Source organism: Solea senegalensis, linkage group LG6 (genome assembly GCF_019176455.1).
Source record: "Solea senegalensis isolate Sse05_10M linkage group LG6, IFAPA_SoseM_1, whole genome shotgun sequence".
NCBI lineage: Eukaryota > Metazoa > Chordata > Actinopteri > Pleuronectiformes > Soleidae > Solea > Solea senegalensis.
Genome location: NC_058026.1, coordinates 16,610,061 through 16,629,868, shown reverse-complemented (window position 1 = coordinate 16,629,868; position 19,808 = coordinate 16,610,061). Strand labels below are relative to the sequence as shown.

General features: G+C 39.6%; 1 protein-coding gene and 1 non-coding gene across 2 annotated transcripts; both read left to right on the top strand.

Annotated features, from left to right (window-relative positions):
• The first annotated feature begins 516 nt into the window (after positions 1-516).
• Positions 517-981, top strand: LOC122770969 (ankyrin repeat domain-containing protein 66-like). The gene has a single exon (XM_044028206.1). The coding sequence runs from the start codon at positions 517-519 to the stop codon at positions 979-981; it is 465 nt and encodes a 154-aa protein (XP_043884141.1).
• An 18,505-nt stretch (positions 982-19,486) lies between these two features.
• On the top strand, positions 19,487-19,576 carry trnay-gua. The gene is given in 2 exon segments: positions 19,487-19,523; positions 19,541-19,576. It is a non-coding gene; the product is annotated as a tRNA-Tyr (tRNA).
• Positions 19,577-19,808: the final 232 nt, after the last annotated feature.

Sequence of the window (19,808 nt, the reverse complement as noted above, 5' to 3'; positions counted from 1 at the left end):
GTTTTAGTTGGTGTTTCCAAACTTTACCAACTTGCTGTGGGGCTTTTGTGCACCCCAGCATCATCTGTACCCTGCAGGCAGATTTGAATGGGTCTTTATATTTTGCTCACAAGAGAAAAATGCATAGTTCAATGAAAATGTATTTATTTATTTTCTTTTCATTGTTCCCATGCCCAAACTGCGGAAAGTATCAAAGTTAAAAATGACTACCGACATATTTTTGACCAGCAGGGGGTTTTGTGTGTGCATGAAGCCTTGAGAAATTAACGTTTTGCAACCAACCAGCTGGAAGGTTTCAAGGCTTCATAGAGCTTCATCTCACCATCACTACACTTTACCTCTTTGGTGTGCAAGGTGACCTTGAGTTTGTTGTCTTTGATCCCTTGTGATGTCATAATGCCCAGTGTCATGTGACTCATTCAATGGGTATTCAAATGGAGTTTTCTTCCGGCATTATGTTTGAGGTGTGCTCTAAACTCAAAGCGAAGTGAAGGAGAAGAGGGAATATTAGGGAATATGAGCGATTTGCACCAAGCTGCAGCGGCAGGGAATTATGAAAAAGTCAAGGAGATTCTGAGGCACAAAAAATGCAGTCCTAATGAGAGGGACATCGAATGGAGGAACAAGACGCCTCTTCACTGGGCTGCAGGTAACGGACAAACAGAAATGGTCAGGGTCCTCATTGATAATGGAGCCCGGACATGTCTGAGGACAGAGCATGGATGGACTCCCGCTCACTATGCTGCAGAGGGTGGCCATCTGGCAGTACTGCAGCTGCTACACTCCTTCCATGCTCCTATGGACAAGAGAGATGAATGTGGAGACAGACCAGTGCGGGTAGCTGAAATATATGGACACTGTGACTGTGTTGAATTCCTTCAGAAAGCAGAGCTCGAGTGCCAGGCCTACCGCAGGATGTCAGCTGAACAGGGGATTGCAATGGATGACTCAGATGAGGAGTGGTCAGACAATGGAAAATAAATAGTCCTCACAGAATATGTATTATACCAGGACTCTCAAACAGTGAAGAAAAAATCATCCAATTAATCGCAGAATTCGCTGCGATCATTTGCTATTAATCACAGCTTTTCATCTGAGAGTGAGGCTTGTCAGGATTGATGTTTAAGTGTAAAATCCCTGAATTTATTGAGCGTAATAGCATACATTATTTCCTCTGAACTACGTATATGCACTTACTAAATGCAGTTACTGCAAAAAAAAACTAAACACCAAAAAGCTGAGCCATCACAACCTTTAAAAGTATATAGTAGTAAATAATTTGTGTGTACTCATGTATCACTTCTGAATTTATACTGTAGATACAATTATATAGATAGAAATATAATAATAATCTGCCTATTCTTGGCTCAGTGGATGGGATGGTTTGCTGGTGACAAAGCATCTCTGGTCAGCTGAGATGTCGAATAATTCATTACTTTCTACATTTTAAATGATACTCCGGTCTTTTAGGTCTGGTTCCGTCATGTTGTCTGGGCTTTTTTATATTTGTATCAGTACAGTTTTACAATTTGCACTGCATGTATTTATTGGCTCAGTTTGTTAAGTTTAGAGGTGGAGCTGTTCATGATTCTGTGTGTTGCAGGAACCTGGAGCACCTGCATCGCTCTCTCTCAGTCAGGTGTCACAGAGTTAACGAACACACCTGCACACCTCCCAGGTGTGTCCCTGCTCTGGACACTTGATACCGACATATCACACATCACACACAGATGCACACACACCACCAAATCATTCCCTGGTGGGCTGGGGCTGGGCGGGTGTAAGTGCTCTCCTGGGTGCCCGACTCCTGCTCGCTCCTCCACTGTGTCGGGGATGGTGGTCTGGGAGCATTGCTAGATGCAGATGAAGAAAGTGAACTTATCATAAAAATGAATGTCACTTTAATGTTGTTTATGTTTTGTTGTGTATGTTCCGTTTATGTTTAATAGTTTACTAACCTGTACATACTGTTGTTGATATTGTTGTCCGCCTGTCTCACACTCTCTCTCTCTCTCTCTCTCTCTCCCTCTCTCATGTCCCTGCACACATCATGGTGCAGGTGGCTAAATCTTTAATTTTATGTCACCTGGATTATTGTGCACCTGTATGGTCATCTGCATCTAACGGTCAACTAAAGAAATTACATACTGCCCAGAACAGAGCTGCCAGGTTAGTATTACATTGTCCCATAAGAACAAACACCATCAGTAGGCACTGTCGACTCTCATGGTTAACGCTAGAGAACAGGTTGGTTTTCAATATAACTGCATTTTTCAGAAACAGTCTTTTCTTCCAAACCCGTTTTCTTATATAACCAAATTTCCAAGTGTGGTCAGGTTCAATCTCATTTGACCAGGTCAGCTGATAATGACCAGTTGATGTTACCACGCCCAAAATCAAATGCTTTAAAGAGAACAGTTATTTATCGTCATCGCCATCAATCATTGGAATAATTGTCCACTGAATAGCAAAGTATCTTTCAAGCACCATCTGAGAATGCACTATTTAAATTTAAATGAGTAGGGAATGGACATACAGTATTTACTGTGTGAATGTAATAATGAATGTAATGCTGTATTAACTCTGAATATTCTCTGCTAATGTTTATAATGATGTCTACAATGTTTTACTGCTTTTAGATTATCATTGTTAACCCCAGGAAGACTAGCTTGTCCAACTTTGGTGACAGCTAATGGGAATCCTTAACAATAAACAATAAACAATAAACTCACTCTACCTCCCCCTTACTCTGCCTATCTATCAGTCTCTCTTTCTCTCTCTGTTAACCCCCCCGTCTTTCCCTCCTCTTTTCTGTCCACTTCCCATCCACCTGTCCGGTTGCCCACACCATATAATCATAAAATAAATAAAAAAGAATAAAAATAATAACTACAGGCTGTGCTCAGCAAATTAGTCTGACACCAGAAGGCATGCAGTCAACCATATTACATGTCCTAGGTACTAGGCGGGACAGGTGGTTGACACGTTTCACACACACACATAATGTGACTGCTAATAATAATAACTCTGACTGATCATCCCGAGCTGAATTTTAGGATCAATTCACGAGAGTGCATTTTTAATTTGTAAAAGACCTCAATGAAAACACCTGACAGTCAAATTTGGTTTTCATGCAAAGTATATTATCATCAATGGAAGGATAAAAAGTAGTGAGCCACCTGTTACGCAATTGACAAAAGTAAGTCCGTTGGCTGGTGATACGTGTGCAATACGTGTGTGACCCACTCTTGGAACACGTGTATTTGTGAGGAGCTGAGTTGAGTGCAATACTCCCAGATGCACAGAAGTGAGTATTTTATTTCAATATGGGAAATAACAAACTTGTTAAATGAAAAATGCACCTGAGTGGATTTGTACACAGTTTAGTAGTTTGATTTAGAATCAAGTTGCCATAGGATTTAGTGTTTTAGTCATATAAACTTTTAATGTTGTCCCCTTGGTAGCCATGTTTTTCGTAAGCAAGAGCCTCTGTGTTTCAGACTGGTTTTCAGGACAGGTTAGTCTGTAATTAAGTTTTTTAACTTACTCTCAGATGTGAGGAAATAAATCCATGTCCATTCTTTCGTTCATTGTCTTCTGCTTAATCCTCCAAAAAAAAAACAACCATTCACTCACACTACGGGTCAGTTTAGAGTGTCCAATTAACGTTTTCGGAACCCACACACACAGGGAGATAATGCAAACTCCACACAGAAAGGCCCCCAGTTGTGTTCCAGACCGGTGAACTTCTTGCTGTGAGGTTACAATGCTAGCCACTGCATCACTGTGTAACACAAATGATTATTTAACATAAAATTAGGATTTTTTTTTTATAGTATACATTTTTTCTTAATTTATCCATTAACGACCAATTTTCTTCCAGGTCATCCCCTGACCCCCCCCCACACACACACACACAATGTGTCCACCAAAGGCATCAATGCAGTGAGAAGTGAAAAAGGAAATCAGTCCACGTTGTAATATGATATACTAACAGTCCTCTTGATTCGTTTTGCGCTTCACACCTCTCATGCTTGCCCCAACTGTGCAAATAAAGCTGAGGTGATGACATTAGAGTGCACAACACATGCTAACATCAGGTTCTTAGATGGATTCGAGTGAATGTTAAGTTTGTCTGTTGGGGTGTATGACTTGACATAAACCCCGGGTAGAGCCGGCGCATCAAACCTCTGTGGCACAGTAATGCAGACAGCACCCTAACCTGTGTGCTGTGTGCACAGAGGAAGCACTCTGGAAAGGAAGCCTGGGGATGACATTAATTTACTGTGACAGTTTGGCTTTCATCAGCAGCAGGGCTGCATAAGAGAGGTCAACCTTTATATTGTGTTCTACCTCTTTGTGTGTGTATGTGTGTGTGTGTTAAAAAGGGAAAAAAAAGGAACTGTCTGTCTTTACATACAGTCACTTAAACAGCAGCTGGCAGTCAGCTGTAATTATACACCTAAGCCTGTGCATTATTTATGTCACCTTTTAAAATCCATTAAAAGTCATTTGGTCTCCTCCAGAACCTGTCATTATCGATTGACTTTGCTGTAATTGCTGCTTTAAGCACTCAAAGATTTTCTGCGGGGTGATTAAGGATGTAGACACAGCTGCAGGAGAGAGCAGCAAACATGCGCACATCAAGGCAGTGTAAAACTCATGCAGTATATCACCTGGTGGTCAGCCGCCAACGCAGCGAGTCCTGCGTTCAGTGTGTGGGTGCAATGGCTGTGTGTGGCATCAGATATAGTCTGATGCTTTTCCCTCAACTGATGATTTATGTTCTAATAAAGCTGTGGTTTGCTTTTGCAGCTGGGCTTTTAAACTTGAATCTCATCGATCACTTCTGCGGTTATGATATGTTAAAGCTGTGACGTGTGCTAAACTGAAAGACGTGCTTGTGAAAGCTGCACGAGGCATGATGGAAAAGTATTGTTCTCACTCATTAGCTATGTTTACATTTGTCAAATGTCTTCATTTTGAAAATCTCTGTTCCAATTGGACACGAAATTGAATGATCTGATTGTGATTTGTGTACACATGAATCAAGCGTTCAGTCATAAGGGACTATTTTGACATTCTCCAGATGAAGCTTCACTAAACAAACATTATATATATGTTTTCTCCTCCCCTCCCTGTCCACTATGTAAATACACCATGTTCTGAATACAGAATAACAGACAGATATGTTTAAACTGTCTAGTTTACATGCCATATTTGTATCTGTATAATCCCAGCTGACGTAGGGTGACAGGTCGCCAGACCATTGTGGGGCAAACATCAAGATAAACAACCATTCACTCTCACATTCACACCTACAGTTAATTTAGAGGGTCCGGTTTACCTCTGCATGTTTTTGGAATCTGGGAAATCCCATGCGCACACACAGGGAGAACATGCAAACTCCATACAAAAAGGCCCTTGGTCAAAGCTGGAACCTGTGACCTTATTGTTGTGAGGTAACAGTGCTAGACACTACTCTCTTGTGCAGAATTATAGTTGACAGTTGAATTTCATCCATGACACTTTCCTCGATTTTTTATGTTAGCTGAGAGAGAAAGTGTTTAAATTTATTGTCATGGGGAGGGGGGTTCTTAACTCATGTTGGCTATGGGAACTGCTTAATATATTAATAAGTTAAAGGGGTATCTAAGGGTTTTTTTGAGGGTGGCTGTAAGATGTACTGACACATTCAGTGCTAACTGCACCCCCCTACAACAGACACAGCTTGAGACACCCATGATCGCTCTCAGTAAAAACATGGCTACAGCAGGAAAACATAAAGTGGTGACTTCAAACCCACCCTTGAATTGGTGAGTCGGGCATGTGAAGCTGCAGTGAATAAAACTACTTAAAAGTGCACAGAATACAATTTGAAAATAAAATAAAAAAAGAAACTTTTAAAAATCCTCATATCATAGTTAGCTACAAATATTCATCCATCCATCCATCCATCTTTCACCGCTTTATCCTCCACATGAGGGTCATGGGATGCACTGGTGCTAATTCCAGCTGACATTGGGCAAAAGGTGACAGATATTCATAATGGAAGTTAATTTTGTCTGTAATAGTTTTGACTAGCACATAATATTGTGCCTTGGCTTGGTGTAACAATGGTATGATACATTCTAATTGTGCAATATTACTGTAGGAAGATAGCCATTCCCTCTGTGTGTGTGTGTGTGTGTGTGTGTGTGTGTGGGATGATTTCCAATGAACCATTGTCAAATGAGTTCACACAACTCTGATTAAGTCCATCAGCTCCACATCACTACCTTGGTGTTTCTCAGTGTAGCAGTGTTTTGTTTTCATGTCTGTGGAGACACAGCATTTGACTGGTGGAGTGAAGGCAGTAGCATAACAGCTACGCTACTGAGAACTTTAGGTTATCAACAATAGAAGTGTTTTGGTGACAGACGATTATGTCAGTTTTATTAAATGAGTATTTTCAGTGGCTAAAATCTGTGTTTGGCTTCTGGCAGCCATGTTTTCAATGAGAGTTAAGAGTCCGTGTCTCCAGCCGGTTCTCAGTGTTGACAAAGTGTCAATACATCATGCAACCACACTTTCAATAACCTATATTATCCCTTTAAAGACTTGCAGAGGGGCTTAAGTGTGTAATAAATACTGACATCACAAGCATGGCCTTGCCAGAGTGGCTGTATCTGTGTTCTTTGTTGAATATTTAACATCATGAGCCATATTTCATTTTTTTTTTTTCATGGATAAAACGGTAGAAAATGGATGGATGAATGATCTAAAGCTAGTTTTAGTGTGGTTTAAGTGCACAATTGGTACGTTTTAACTAGTTGCGAAGGCATTTGAGGACAGCTCTAGGTGTGGAAGACTGTAACGCAAACAGATAAGACAACACCAGATCACCGAATGCATGATAGTGTGTTCAACTCAAGCCAAGAGAGGAAGTCATTGTAAGTTATTGTAATCAAGAAAAGAGTGTTGTTCAGTATGTTGGCTGTGTGTAACATGAAAGACAAAACATAATAATGTCTTGCATAATAATCCTAACATATTAAGTGCCACTTTCATGTACTTTCCATGGTAAAAGTGAAAATGTATTGTATACATAAATCTCTTAATGTTTGTACGACTTTGTATTGCATTTTTTATATTCTTTTTTTTGTCACATCTTTATTGCTTCTTTTATTCTCATTAAACATGTGTCATTTGTCTACCGCTGACCTTTTTTGCTGCTGTATATAGTGAATTTACCCAGTGTGGGATCAATAAAGTTTAATGTTATGTGATGTAATGTAATCTAATCTTAAAAGCATCACTTATTTTAGGAAACGTGTTGGATTCTGTTACTTCAGCCACAACATGACAAACACAATGTGCTGTTTTTAACTGCTTTAAAAGCACTTTGTTCACATTTCCTCTTTACACATAGTATGTCTGTCTGTCACTGACTGGTATGCGTTCAAATTAATTGAGTGTAGTTATTGTTTGTTTGTTTATGAAAGGTATACATACAGGTATCTCTCTACTTGATTTCTCTTCTATGTTATTTTCAGGCACATACAATTAAATTTCATTAGAAGAATTATTTTGTCTCCAAGGCCTTGAGCACCTCCAGAAAAGAATCCCGTCGAGACTGTAAATAATTACATATTTGTGTAAAAAAAAGTCCTGTGATAGACAAAAGAAAAAAAAAAAAGTCAGGTCATTTGAGGTGCATCAGATTAAGCCTAGAATTTGAAAAAGCTTTTATTTCAGACATTAAAATAGACTACATCAAACAGGAGAGCTCAGTCAATGGGAGGAAGGTGTGCCCTCAAGGTGCTGAGAAACTATTACTGTGTTTCAGAGACACCTATGTGATAAACCTCTGAATGTTATGCCTCTGCAATAGTCTCATGAGACACTAGGGCTGGGAATTGCAGTTCATTTCCTGAACTGATTTGATTCCAAATCACAAGGTCGTGATTTCATATTCAGTGCGATTAGATTCCATATCAATTTCCATACCAATTTTGCTTGATTATTATTAATGCTACAAATTGTAAAAAAAAAAATATTGGACCTCTAAAGTTGTGCAACATAAATATTCATGTTTAAATTAAACATTTGTTCATAATAATGCTTTTTTTATTATTTAACATGACCACACTACACAACTCTACAGTCTAGTCATAGATGACAATTCAAACTGGAATCTAAAAGTGTGTCCACATCAGCCTTATTTACTGTGGTTAAATCAAACCCTGGTGTGATTACCCCCCAGTACAGTTTTGTTTTGTTGTTGTTGGTGTGTTTAACAGCATAAGTCTTCTGAAGTCTTCAGTCTGTCAGTGGTTCTCCTCCCTGTTCTCTCAGCTCCTCACTGGGGAATTTAGATGAGCTCACTGACTTTATAGCTGCTCAACCACGCCCGCACAGAGACCACCTGCCAGCCTTTAGGCAGCTGACTACACACACACACATCAGCTGAAAAGTAATTAGTACCATTTCAGAGATGACGACATGTATAGCAGTCACCTGAACACAGTCCAGGGATTGACGGGAGTGGACTGAGGCTGCAGCGGTGGTGGGGGATCAATACACAAGGCTCCCATAGTACCAACAGATGGCTGGGAGGCTGACCATGCATGGTGATCCAATCTGCTGATATTATCCAAGGTCGGCCAACTTCCTCCTGCCAGCAGGTTGTCTCTGTCATCGTTCACTCTGTGTCCAAAAATACAGTAATCAGTGTGTTTTAAAGGTAGGGTGGGAGATCATTTTCTGCAGCATTTATTTACTGTATTGTTTAAAATCCTCTTCAAATCCAATTGTGACCAATTAATTAATGCATTTTCACAAAAATAACAGTCACCTGTGAAACAGACAGGCCTGTAAAAACAACATCCAATCATATTCAACGGCTCGAGCGGATTCATTGGATCGGGATGCATCAATCAAACTGCCATCTACCTCCCCCCTGCCCATATGCGCGTAGCCCTCTTCGCACGCTAATCGCGCATGCTCAGAAGACAACACCAGAGCTTATGTAAGCTTGCTAAAAAATTAAATGAGACATGAAACAGTTGCAGCAATGCTATGGCAGAAAAGGTGCCAACAACAGGTGAAAGACTGATGCAGAGTGATCAAGACCAGAGTGAACACCGGTTCTGCATTTGAATGGTGGAAGTAACTGAAAGTGGCTCCTTTTCTACTGGACAGGTAGGTTAACTTTATGTCTTTGCGATCTTTTGAGAGTATTTGTTGCTTTTTGGCATTACGTTTGAACAAATATCCACAAATGTGAGTGTCACAGAGAAGTACCGAGAGTTTCGGATGCTGCACGGTGCTCGTGAATCTGTGTAACCAACTTCTTTATGGACAAGCATTGCGCGTTCCTGAGCTCTGGAGCTGTAGCTTCGGAGGGAAGTCTGAAGTTTTTCCAGGGTCTCCCTACCTGCAATTCGTTAATGGACTGAAGTACAGTATGTATCATAACATACAGATATTTATATCATATATACACACATCAGTATGTGTGTATATCTATATATGTATGAATGTTAGACACTTTCGGTCAGGTTGGCCCATTGTGTCAGAGGAATTTCAGTTGTATAATGACAGTAAAGATCCCTTCCTTTCTTTCTAATATGAGAACTTCTGCACACAGGTTCAGGAAAAGCACTTGATTGCAAATGAAAATGAAGCCAGCGAGTGATTGAGAGCACTTGGGATCCTAGCAACAAGAGGACAAGACAGGCATCTTAATTCCACCTTGAAATTTCCATTTCTGTAGTTGGGAGGAGATGAGAAATTTGAAATTGAAAAGAGTAATGATTCAACAACATGGGTTTGTGGAGCTAAGCGTGTACCTGTTTTACATGGCAGCTCTGTGTCTGCAAAATAGACGAGAAATAACAGAGAAACCTTTTATTTTGCCTCTCCACTGTACATGACATGGGTATCCTGGCAAAGGTGGCAGAGAGATATGAATCGATATTGGGTGAACAAACAACAACAAGCTCATTCCTATCAATTAAAGGCCAGAAAACACAAGCTAACAGAGGTTAACCTTCAATTTCATTACTTCAAATCTGATTAGAGTGGAGATTCCTAGGGAGGGAGACACAGATGATTCACACATAATAGTGCCTCAACTGGAAATGTGCAGTACATTTACCCCTGCATGTGAGAGTCTGTAATGAGAGCCAGCCACATATCCCTGTTTAATCTTCCATGCTGCAGTTTCTATTAGAGACCAGACAAATGATGATAGGTGCGGAAAAAGAAAGGTCAGCTGATTCTCTGGCTCATTAATTGTCTGATTTTCGTAGAGTTGCCCATGTGATCCCCAGTCTAACTTTATGATGTGAAGTATCATTGACCACATGTCAGAAGCCCGATGTTACACACATGAAGGTCATCAGGGATCGCATGGAAACGCACCTCAGTTCGAGACAATAAAAGAATATCAGTCAGACTCCTTCAATTATTGATATCTACGATTCAATGTTATGTGTATTACAAATATCTGCTTGTTCACTTTCAGAACTATTTTATTGCGGAATATATCCTATATCAGGGGTCACCAACCTTTTTGAGACCGAGAGCTTACTGAAGGATAGAGAATAATATGGAAGGCTACCATTTTAACACTTAAGACTTTTTGATTTTGACCAGTATCAGACTGATACCGACACTGAGTATCTATATTTTATTGAGTGATCCTATGAAAGCATGTGTGATTTCATACAACATGCAGTTATCACGGGAAATCAAAACACGCATGATTTTTGTTTTAATATGAGCAGGATGTTTCACATTTTTCTAAGTCATACAATGATGCGCCTGTCCTTGTAAATCATGCAAGATTGTTCTTTTAAATTTCCACACGAAAAGCTGAAAAAAACAGGCATTTGAAAAGCAGACACTGTCACAGTTAGTTTAGTACACAGCAGTATACATATTTATCTTGCAGTCTTTACACACACACATAAGCACACACCTGTCCATCTGTCTCAGTTCAGCTTAGTTTAGCTCAGTTTACTGTGAGTCGACACTATATGTCAGGATGTGGAAGACCGAGCAGTCAGCTCGCTCGTCAGGAGAAAGACCAAAACACAGGTCAAGCCAGCAAGATTGATGGAGGCCAAAAACCCAGTGGACAGCAGCCAAAACCAGGAGATGCAGTGAAAGTTCAATTTCAATAAATATAAGTGCAAGAAAATAGTTTGTTTTATTTTTTCTTGAACAACAGGTGATCATAAAAAAATAAATAGCTGCACACTAATCAACTAATGATGCATCTAATTTTTGAATGTGAAAAGTGTAAGTGAAAACAGCAGGAGATAAACACAACATTTTCTCACTTATGTGCTCTTACTTTTCAGGGGGCAACATATTTAGAGATGTTAATGCGCTTACCTCTCACAATCCCAAAGTCGTCCAAGAGGTTAATTTGTGAAATTTTAAAATTCTTCCATCTCCTAATAAAGTTAAAGCAAAGTCAGATTTGGTGTTGAGTTGATGGTAGCCTCCAGTTCTCCCTCTGGTCCCTCTGGTGACTTGCTCATCATGATCAGCTGTAAATAAGATGAGCATAGGCGTAAAAGTATTGCAATTTTAATAGTCCTACAAAGAATTACATTTGACTTGTACAATAATTTGCATATTCTCACCTGCAGTGTCTCGATCCACTGCCAAGACACTGTTCCATTTTCCCTCGTGAGTCAATGAAAAATACAGATCAAAACAGAGAAAACATGTTTCAACAGAAACACAACCTCAGGAGAGAAAACACCTGCATATTCAATGAAAGTGCTCCGGGCCTGTGGGGGGCGCTGTTGTGCAGCTTTAAAACCACCCATTACGATACTCAGGGAAGACTTAATTCTTACTTTATTAAAAGACCTGGTCATGTTGAACAAAAGGACAAAAGTTCTCCTCCTGTAATTACGCAGTTTTTTATGCTCAGTGTTTTAATTCGGCAGTAGATTGCTCTGGGCGTAATCAGACCTTGTGCGGCCATTATGTGACCCTGCTCGACCAAATGTTTCACACATTTATTATCTGTGAAATTGGATTGCAGGGTGAGTCAGTCTATAGCAGAATCATACAAACACACATACTAACATCGCTATTGAGTTTGAGAATGTTCCCAAAGAAACTGGCTTTCACCAGTGAGGCTGTGGTATTGTCTGTCAGCACAAGGTTGTCTGCTTGTGTGAACACAAACAAGCTTAAAAATGTGTTTTTTGTACAGTTAAGAGAGGGCAGTGAAAACCAAGTGACTCTTAGCAGCTAAAAATAGTCATCATACCAGCAGCAACATATTGTGTCCCTTGTGTGTGCTACGTTTAATGCCAATAAAGTTTTGGGGCCATCTTTGACGCAGCAATTATGGACACTCCAAACTCACACAGACACACACACAAACACAGAGTAAACTGAGTTTATGTGCGATTGATATCTAAGCAATACATGGCCAACTTTGGAGAAGAAACCAATAATGTCAGCGCACCATGACTCAGCTGTCCCATTTTGACCTTCCATCAAATAATCTGTGTGGATCTTTCCCACCTTATGGGAATTAATTGTAAACAGGTGCTTCATTTTAGGAAATGGGAAATCAAAATATGGAAAATGGGGGAAAATAAGAAATTAAGTAAACCTCTCTCTTGTCTTTGTTTACTCTTTAGTTACTTTACTTTTTTTCCCTCTGATTATCTTTTGTCTCATTGTTTCTGTCTGAAGTGGGTGGGTTCCTCTAAAACCACTCCCACTCTTTCACTTCATACACTTTATTTGTAATGACTCTCATTGATAAATTTAATTCCCCTGATGACGGTGTACGATAAAAAAAAATACAGGTCAGCTTTAGCAAGTGCTTCTCTCTTTAATGGTATAAAAGGAAATCTTGTTCATGTTTTTTTTTGTTGTTGTTTTTTGCTTGTTTGTTTTTTAAAAAAAATTTAGAGAACATAAACTATGTATGCACATATGTATGTGTGGAAAAAATAAATCCTACTTTTCAAATGAATATCCACCCATATGGAACTTCTGACAAACTGGGATTGTTTTTCATTGTGGCAGCATATTTGGTGCAGTTAACATTGAAAATGTTCAGTTTGGTGTGGAGTCTATTAGTTTTGGTCATTTCTGAAATCAAAATCATCTCAAATATCAAACTAGTCATGAAGGTTTAATGTGTAACATGGATGATATGTATCTGCCTAACCTGGTACATTACAAAATAATATTAATGTTAACATACATTACCACAAAGTAATGCATATCTGCTTTAGACAACAAAAAATACTACCTCAAGTCAAGTCTTTGTGACAAAAATAATATAAGAAAGATCAAAGGATTTTAGGAGTCATTAGGTCTTCCAAATACAAATCGATATGAATCAGAAAATGTGTTTATTTTGTTTTTTTTTAACCTAGTCCTAATTAACATGTCTACTGTTTGTTACAGTGTTTAATTCTTAACACAATTTAAGCTGACATTAAAAGATTATCATCTGAATTCACTGATATTATTGGCTGAGAGGTGACATGTGACTATTTACAACACATGCAGTTGTTCTGCATTTCCTGAGCTCCTGGTGCCATAAAGACTAGAAAAGAAAATACTCCATTAAAATGCAGCAATTGTCAATGATTTATGGAAATAAGTCAGTACTGCAGTCCACCTATTAGTGACCTCTGATCTATAGCTAATCTAATCATTGGCACTCACATTAAAGTGCATTTTGCATTTGCATCGAGAGCAAAAAATAAAAGACTTGCTCAGAGTTTTTGGCTGTGGGCCTATGAGCAGTTCTCAGCAGGCTGGTGGCACACAGAACATTCTGGGCCTTCAATGCAGAATTGCTAATGATCACTCCATGTTCCTGCATTTCCTGTGAGTCCAGTCACCAAACCAGTGCAGCAAGTGCAACATGTCATACATACAATGTAGCTCACATTGATTAACAATATGACATTTGACAAAATAATATATCACAAAAAAAATAAAGTGCATAATTTGACGACATAAACCCCTAGTTATACTTATTTTGTGGCCATGAAATAGTATTTTGCAGGTTTAGTGTTCTCATCAACAATTTGGACAGCTGGGAGCGCACCCTCACTTGAAACTGTGACACTAAAGTAAAGTTAGAAAGATATTCTCAGATTCAAACTTTCACCATCAATAACATAAATTAAACATTTACATGTTATATCATAATGATATAGACAAGCTCATTAAAAAGAGCTGGAGAAACTACACTGATCTTTATGTGCAGTCAGTGACACTGGAGCACAGGGGCTGTGTATTATCATGTACAGTACAACTGTACACTTTTTGATGAAAATGAGGTTGTATGTCTCACGAGTGTTTCAATAATGTTTAAATGTTATTGATTGCAGAAGTTCAAACCTGTAAATATCTTTCTAACATTACTACTCATAGTATCAGGCTTTTAAGACCATCTTTGTAACTCATTCCCTAAAATACAACTCAATCACACTATCTCTGTCCATCATGCAGCTTCAGCCCTCTTGCACCCCTTTTTGCTTAACCATCTCTCAAGGATTTGTGATTAGTATTTCATGCACACAAAACATTAATTTGTGGGCACTAATCAAATTTAAATAGAGTTGTTATGTCTGGGGATCCAAAGTTTCCTAATTTGCTTGTAGTCTCTTGTGATGTGTAGGTGTACGAGACAAAATACTGCCGGGTGTTGAGTTAAAGACATCTGTCATGTAGCGTCAGCAATAATGTGTGCAACACTTTGCTGTTTATTGTCTCCGAGAGGAAGCTGCAGTAGAACAGTTCACAGCTGGAGGTGAAGAAGAGACAAAACCACTGCAGCAGACATGAGTCCTGTAACCTCCAGAGAGAACAGGTGTAGCCATTCATGAAAAAGAGTGTTGGGACAAGTTAGTAGAGAGTGAGGAGGTTATACTCACACAGAGAGAAAGTGCTGTAGGTCCTTACGTTAACCAAACCAGTTCATTAACCTTAACGACAGTATGTATCGCTATTACCAGTATGTTTGCTGCTGCTTTGGTTACGTGGGGCTCAATTACTAGCATTGGAAAGGGATTGGACAAAATATGCCTTTACAAATTAATGTCACTGTATTACACTTTCAATAGCTGACAAATGCAAAGTTATTACATTTTTTGTAAAACACAAAACAGGATGTTTTATGTACTCCAAATTCAGCATTTTTTTTTGGATAGCCTGCACACAGTGGCTACATTCATTCATTCCCAATCGCTTTGTCCTCCACATGAGGGTCGAGTCGTGGGTTGAGCTGGAGCCAATCCCAGCTGATTAAGGGTGAAAGGGAGGGTACACCCTTAACAGGTGGTCAGTCCATCGCCGTGTCACATACAGAGACAATCAACCAATCACATTTACAGCAACTCAATACTGACTATACACAATTATAAAGAACACAGCGACAAGACTTACTGTATAACCGTAAAACAACATGAAGACCTTGCTGCTTTCTTTTTCTGGATCAGTTTCCCCGTCTTCTTGGGCACCACCTTCCCCTGGCTGGCCTTTGTACGCCTCTCAGGGTTAAGACCAACAAAGTGCCTAAAAACGTTAAAACACGGAGTTAAATTTGAGGTGGGTATGACTGGTGTGCAATATTAAACCTCATCAAATCAACATGGCATGCTAAATCTGTGCTATTCACAGTCCTACTCTTTCTATCTTTATGGTGATAAATGTGTTACCTGAGGGCTGAATCATTTATAAAAACCGTTGACCACTCAGAAACACCACACTTGGAGTTGCATGTGTCTGAATTATGTAATTGTATAGCTCAAAGTCTTAGTAGATTTGTTGCTAGTTATCATCTGTATGTGATTTTCCAACTCGCCTTCACAGCAAAATAATTTCCAAAATTAGCGATCAAATCTGGCCTGCGACTGACCTCTGACAACAGAGCACAATAGTTAAGTTGTGCTCCTCTTCCAAAAATCCTCTCCTTTGGCCATTTGCTAGCATTTTTCAGCATTTGCAAGTGAATAACAATTAACCAATGGGCTCCAGAGAAATCCTCTGCTCATGTGATGAAGGGATGCACAGTGCAGGGGGCATGGGCCACAACAGCCCTGCACTGCACAGGAGAAGCAGGGAACAATAGAATTCTCATAGCACATTTAGGCTGTATCACTGTTCTAAGTTGTACACATAATTTAAACTGTGACAAAAGAAAATACACAAACACATGGAAATCAAAACATACATCCATATAGAAGAAAAAAAAAATGTGTGTCCATCACTTTATATATGTTTAAGCACTGTTTATGAACGACACTGTTCCATTTAATATATTACTTTCAGTGTTGTGGTACATTGCAAGGGCCAACAAAGCAAATACCAGGAATTTCATTAATTAGCAGTATTAAAAATGAAGAAGCCAGCTTTTCAAATTTAGGAAAGGCACATTTTTCATCTTTAGTTTACTGGAGGCCTAAACAATGATGACCGTGTAACAGCACTGCAAATGCCTGGATGCAACCTTGTTTTGCTAAACCCCTGCCCACAGTGCTGAGGTTTAACATTTAATTAAGCTTGGTGATTCATTATCAAAGAATTTAGCACAGAATGTCTCCACCTCTGGGTATGGCAGACTTTGTAGTTAAAAGGCCTATTAGACTGGACCAGAAATTGTTAAAAAAAAAGAAAAGAAAAGTTAAGAAAATTCCACATTCTCTAACTGAATTCTATAGAGAAAACCAGCATGTTTATGTTCAAGTTAATTTGTATTTTCAGTTTTTGGAATTGAACATTATGATATGATGAAGTGACACATACTTAGCAAAAATGGCAGGAGTAGACCAGCAGCTCCTGTGGCCCTGTGAACTAAAAATATGGATTTTGTACTTTGGTGTAGGATGTTGAGCAGTTACATACCCCACATTCCTGCCAGAACAATCTGTTAAACAGTCAAATAAAGCAGCAAACATATCCTCAAGACATGTTTGGTGAAGATTTTATTGGGTAAGCCTTTTGTACAGTGATTGTCAGTATTTCAGGTTGGTTCTCAGCATAGGTGGTGAACACAGCACAATAATTTTTTTTTTTTAACGTTCCAGAAGTGTTTAACAAATGCAGCCACCATAACTCTATATGGTTGAGCTCTTAATTAGGTGATGGTGGTGTTGCAGGAAGGGCTTAATTATTCATTTAAGTGAACTGGCCCGAACTCGACTAGACTGTGAGGGAGGAATGATTTATGGAAGCCCTGAAAAGCCCTCTGTGGGATGGGTAATGGAGGCAGGAGGAGAGGCATGGCTGCTGGACATGATGGCAGTGCCACTGTGAGGACAACAGAAGGCGAGGACACAAATGGAAAATGTCTAGTACCATTTCTGTGCCTGTGGTCAAACAGTCAAAATGAAAGAGTAAAGAGACATAGAAAGTGACACAGAGACAGGAGGGAGGGAGCTATGCATGGAGAAAGAAGAAGAGAAGAGGACAAAAGTAGAAAACATGCAGGACTGTGACAAAAAGAAAGAATACCAGACCAAAACTGAAGTATGCGTCCGTTTGACAGTGTGAGAGAGACAATGACTGGAGAAAATACTTTGAGATAAAACAATTATAAAACACAAGGAGACACAGGGAAACATGAAGAACAGTGAAATCCTTGAGCGTTTTTTGTTCAGCACACTGATGGTACTCCAGAGCTCCTCGTCTGTGTCTGAATCTTGCGATGGCACCAAATTGACACATGCTTTCTCCTGTCTGCACTGGGAGGGTAACAGAGAGAAAGTAAGATAAATGAAATTAGTTTTTAAATATGTCAAGCTGCTTTGCAAAACCGAACTGAAACATTTAGTGACCAATATTAGAGGCAACTATGGAGCCCTGCAGGTGAGATAGATGGATTTTTTTTTTTAAAGCATGCGTGTGACCTCCAGAGCTCCGTAGTTGCCTGTTGTTTGAAAAGATGAGTTGTTTTTTTTAAAAATAACGTATCTGTCATTTAACAGATAGTCTCACTGAAGAACGAGGTGATCATAATTGTTCACAGGTTAAGCCGCTGTTGCCTGTTTTGATTCAGCAAAGCATTTGAACCAAGAAATCATTTTTTGAAAGGGTGTTACATCAGATTTAATAGCCGGCTATACACGTTGCCCGTTTCCGCTAACACATGATGATAGCAGTAGAGTACAGTTGCTGTGAAGACAAGTGACCGCTGCCGGTAGCATATTATGCAACGGGTCAGGGAAGGACCCAAATGCAGTACACGAAGGCAGGCAGACAGTTGGTAATGACGTTTATTTTAAAGTTCAGCGATAGTTCAATGACGAGCAAAAATACTCAAGGGAAATAGCGGGAAATGGACCTGAGGCTGAGCTGTTCCCTCACAGCAAACAGACGGAAGACAGGTGGGGAGCAGGCAGGGTCCAAACCAGGGAATCAGTCCAAAAAATGTGGAAGAGACTAGTGCAAATGACATACAACAATCTAGCACTGAGTGAACTGAGAGGTGAGTTTACGTACTGGGTTGATTGGTGATCAGAGGCAGCTGAGTGCAACAGGTGGGGAGAGTTGGACTAATGAGCAGGGAGTGGCTGGCAGGCAGGTGAGGAGAAGGAGGGGCTGGTGGAAACACTGGGAGCTGAGGTGAATGAGATGACTGAAAGGGAACATCATGACATATTAGGTCAACCGGCAGATCAATAAACACCCCTAAAATGACAATTTTGACAAATACATAATAACAACACTAACCATCAACAGCCTTTACCCTAAGAACCTTAACAATTGTGTTGTCACAAATTGTGATATAATATTTAGGAAAATAAATGCGTAGATCCTTTCGAACTTACGCTAGCTTAAATGAAAATTGTTTCCACTATAGGACTGAGTGTATAGGACTTATTACATTACATTACATTACATGTCATTTAGCAGCGACTTACAAAAGTGCAATTAAACATTTGGGTAAAAATAAGAGCTTTTTATCTATTATCTTGCATGTTTGAGTTAAAAAGTGTGCATACCCTTTAAAAAAGATTCCGTGTATGTCACATCCAGGGCTCCTTAGGGAACTCATGTGCTCCACACAAACATTTGTCTCTTTGTTTTATCAATGTTTTGAAGACGGTTCCCAGAGTGGGAAAATATCAAAACGGATGAGATATATATTTCTTAACTGGCTCAAATAAATAGTGCTTGTAGCCGTGATTCTTTTTGACCAACAGATTTGTTTGGTAGAGCAATTTGGCCAAATAATAGAACAAAACAAAACATGCTGCTGCTGCTGCTGCCTAGGCCAATTACACAGAGTGAGAGAGAGATAGTGGGAGAGGGAGAGTTGAGATGAAGGGCTGGACTTTTAAACATGTGGATTTATGTAACATTTAATTAAAATGTGTTTGGAGAAATAAACGTTAACAATGCTGTTAATGTGCAATTCTTGAAAGTCCTGTTTGTGTTCTGTGAGCAGGAATGAATGTGAAGCTGAAAAAAAATGGAAAGGTCCCTCAGACCATCCCCTTCGATAGCTCAGTTGGTAGAGCGGAGGACTGTAGGACTGTTTAACATTGAAATCCTTAGGTCGCTGGTTCAACTCCGGCTCGAAGGAGGCTTTTATGGGCAGCCCATGGCGCAGTAGACATGAGTTTGGCATCCATGGGCAGCTCAAGGGTACCTCAGCAAAACAGCCAACCCCCATCGCCCCACAGGTGCTGTGTTCACTTCCATTGTGTAAACAGGGTGGGGAAAATAGAACAAAACATGCTGCTGCTGCCTCGGCCAATTCTACAGAGATACAGAGGGAAAGTTGAGATATGAAGGGCTAGACCTTTAAACACGTG

Excerpts from the sequence above, each read along its gene's own strand:
- LOC122770969 (XM_044028206.1), top strand. The coding sequence starts at position 517 with ATGAGCGATTTGCACCAAGCTGCAGCGGCAGGGAATTATGAAAAAGTC.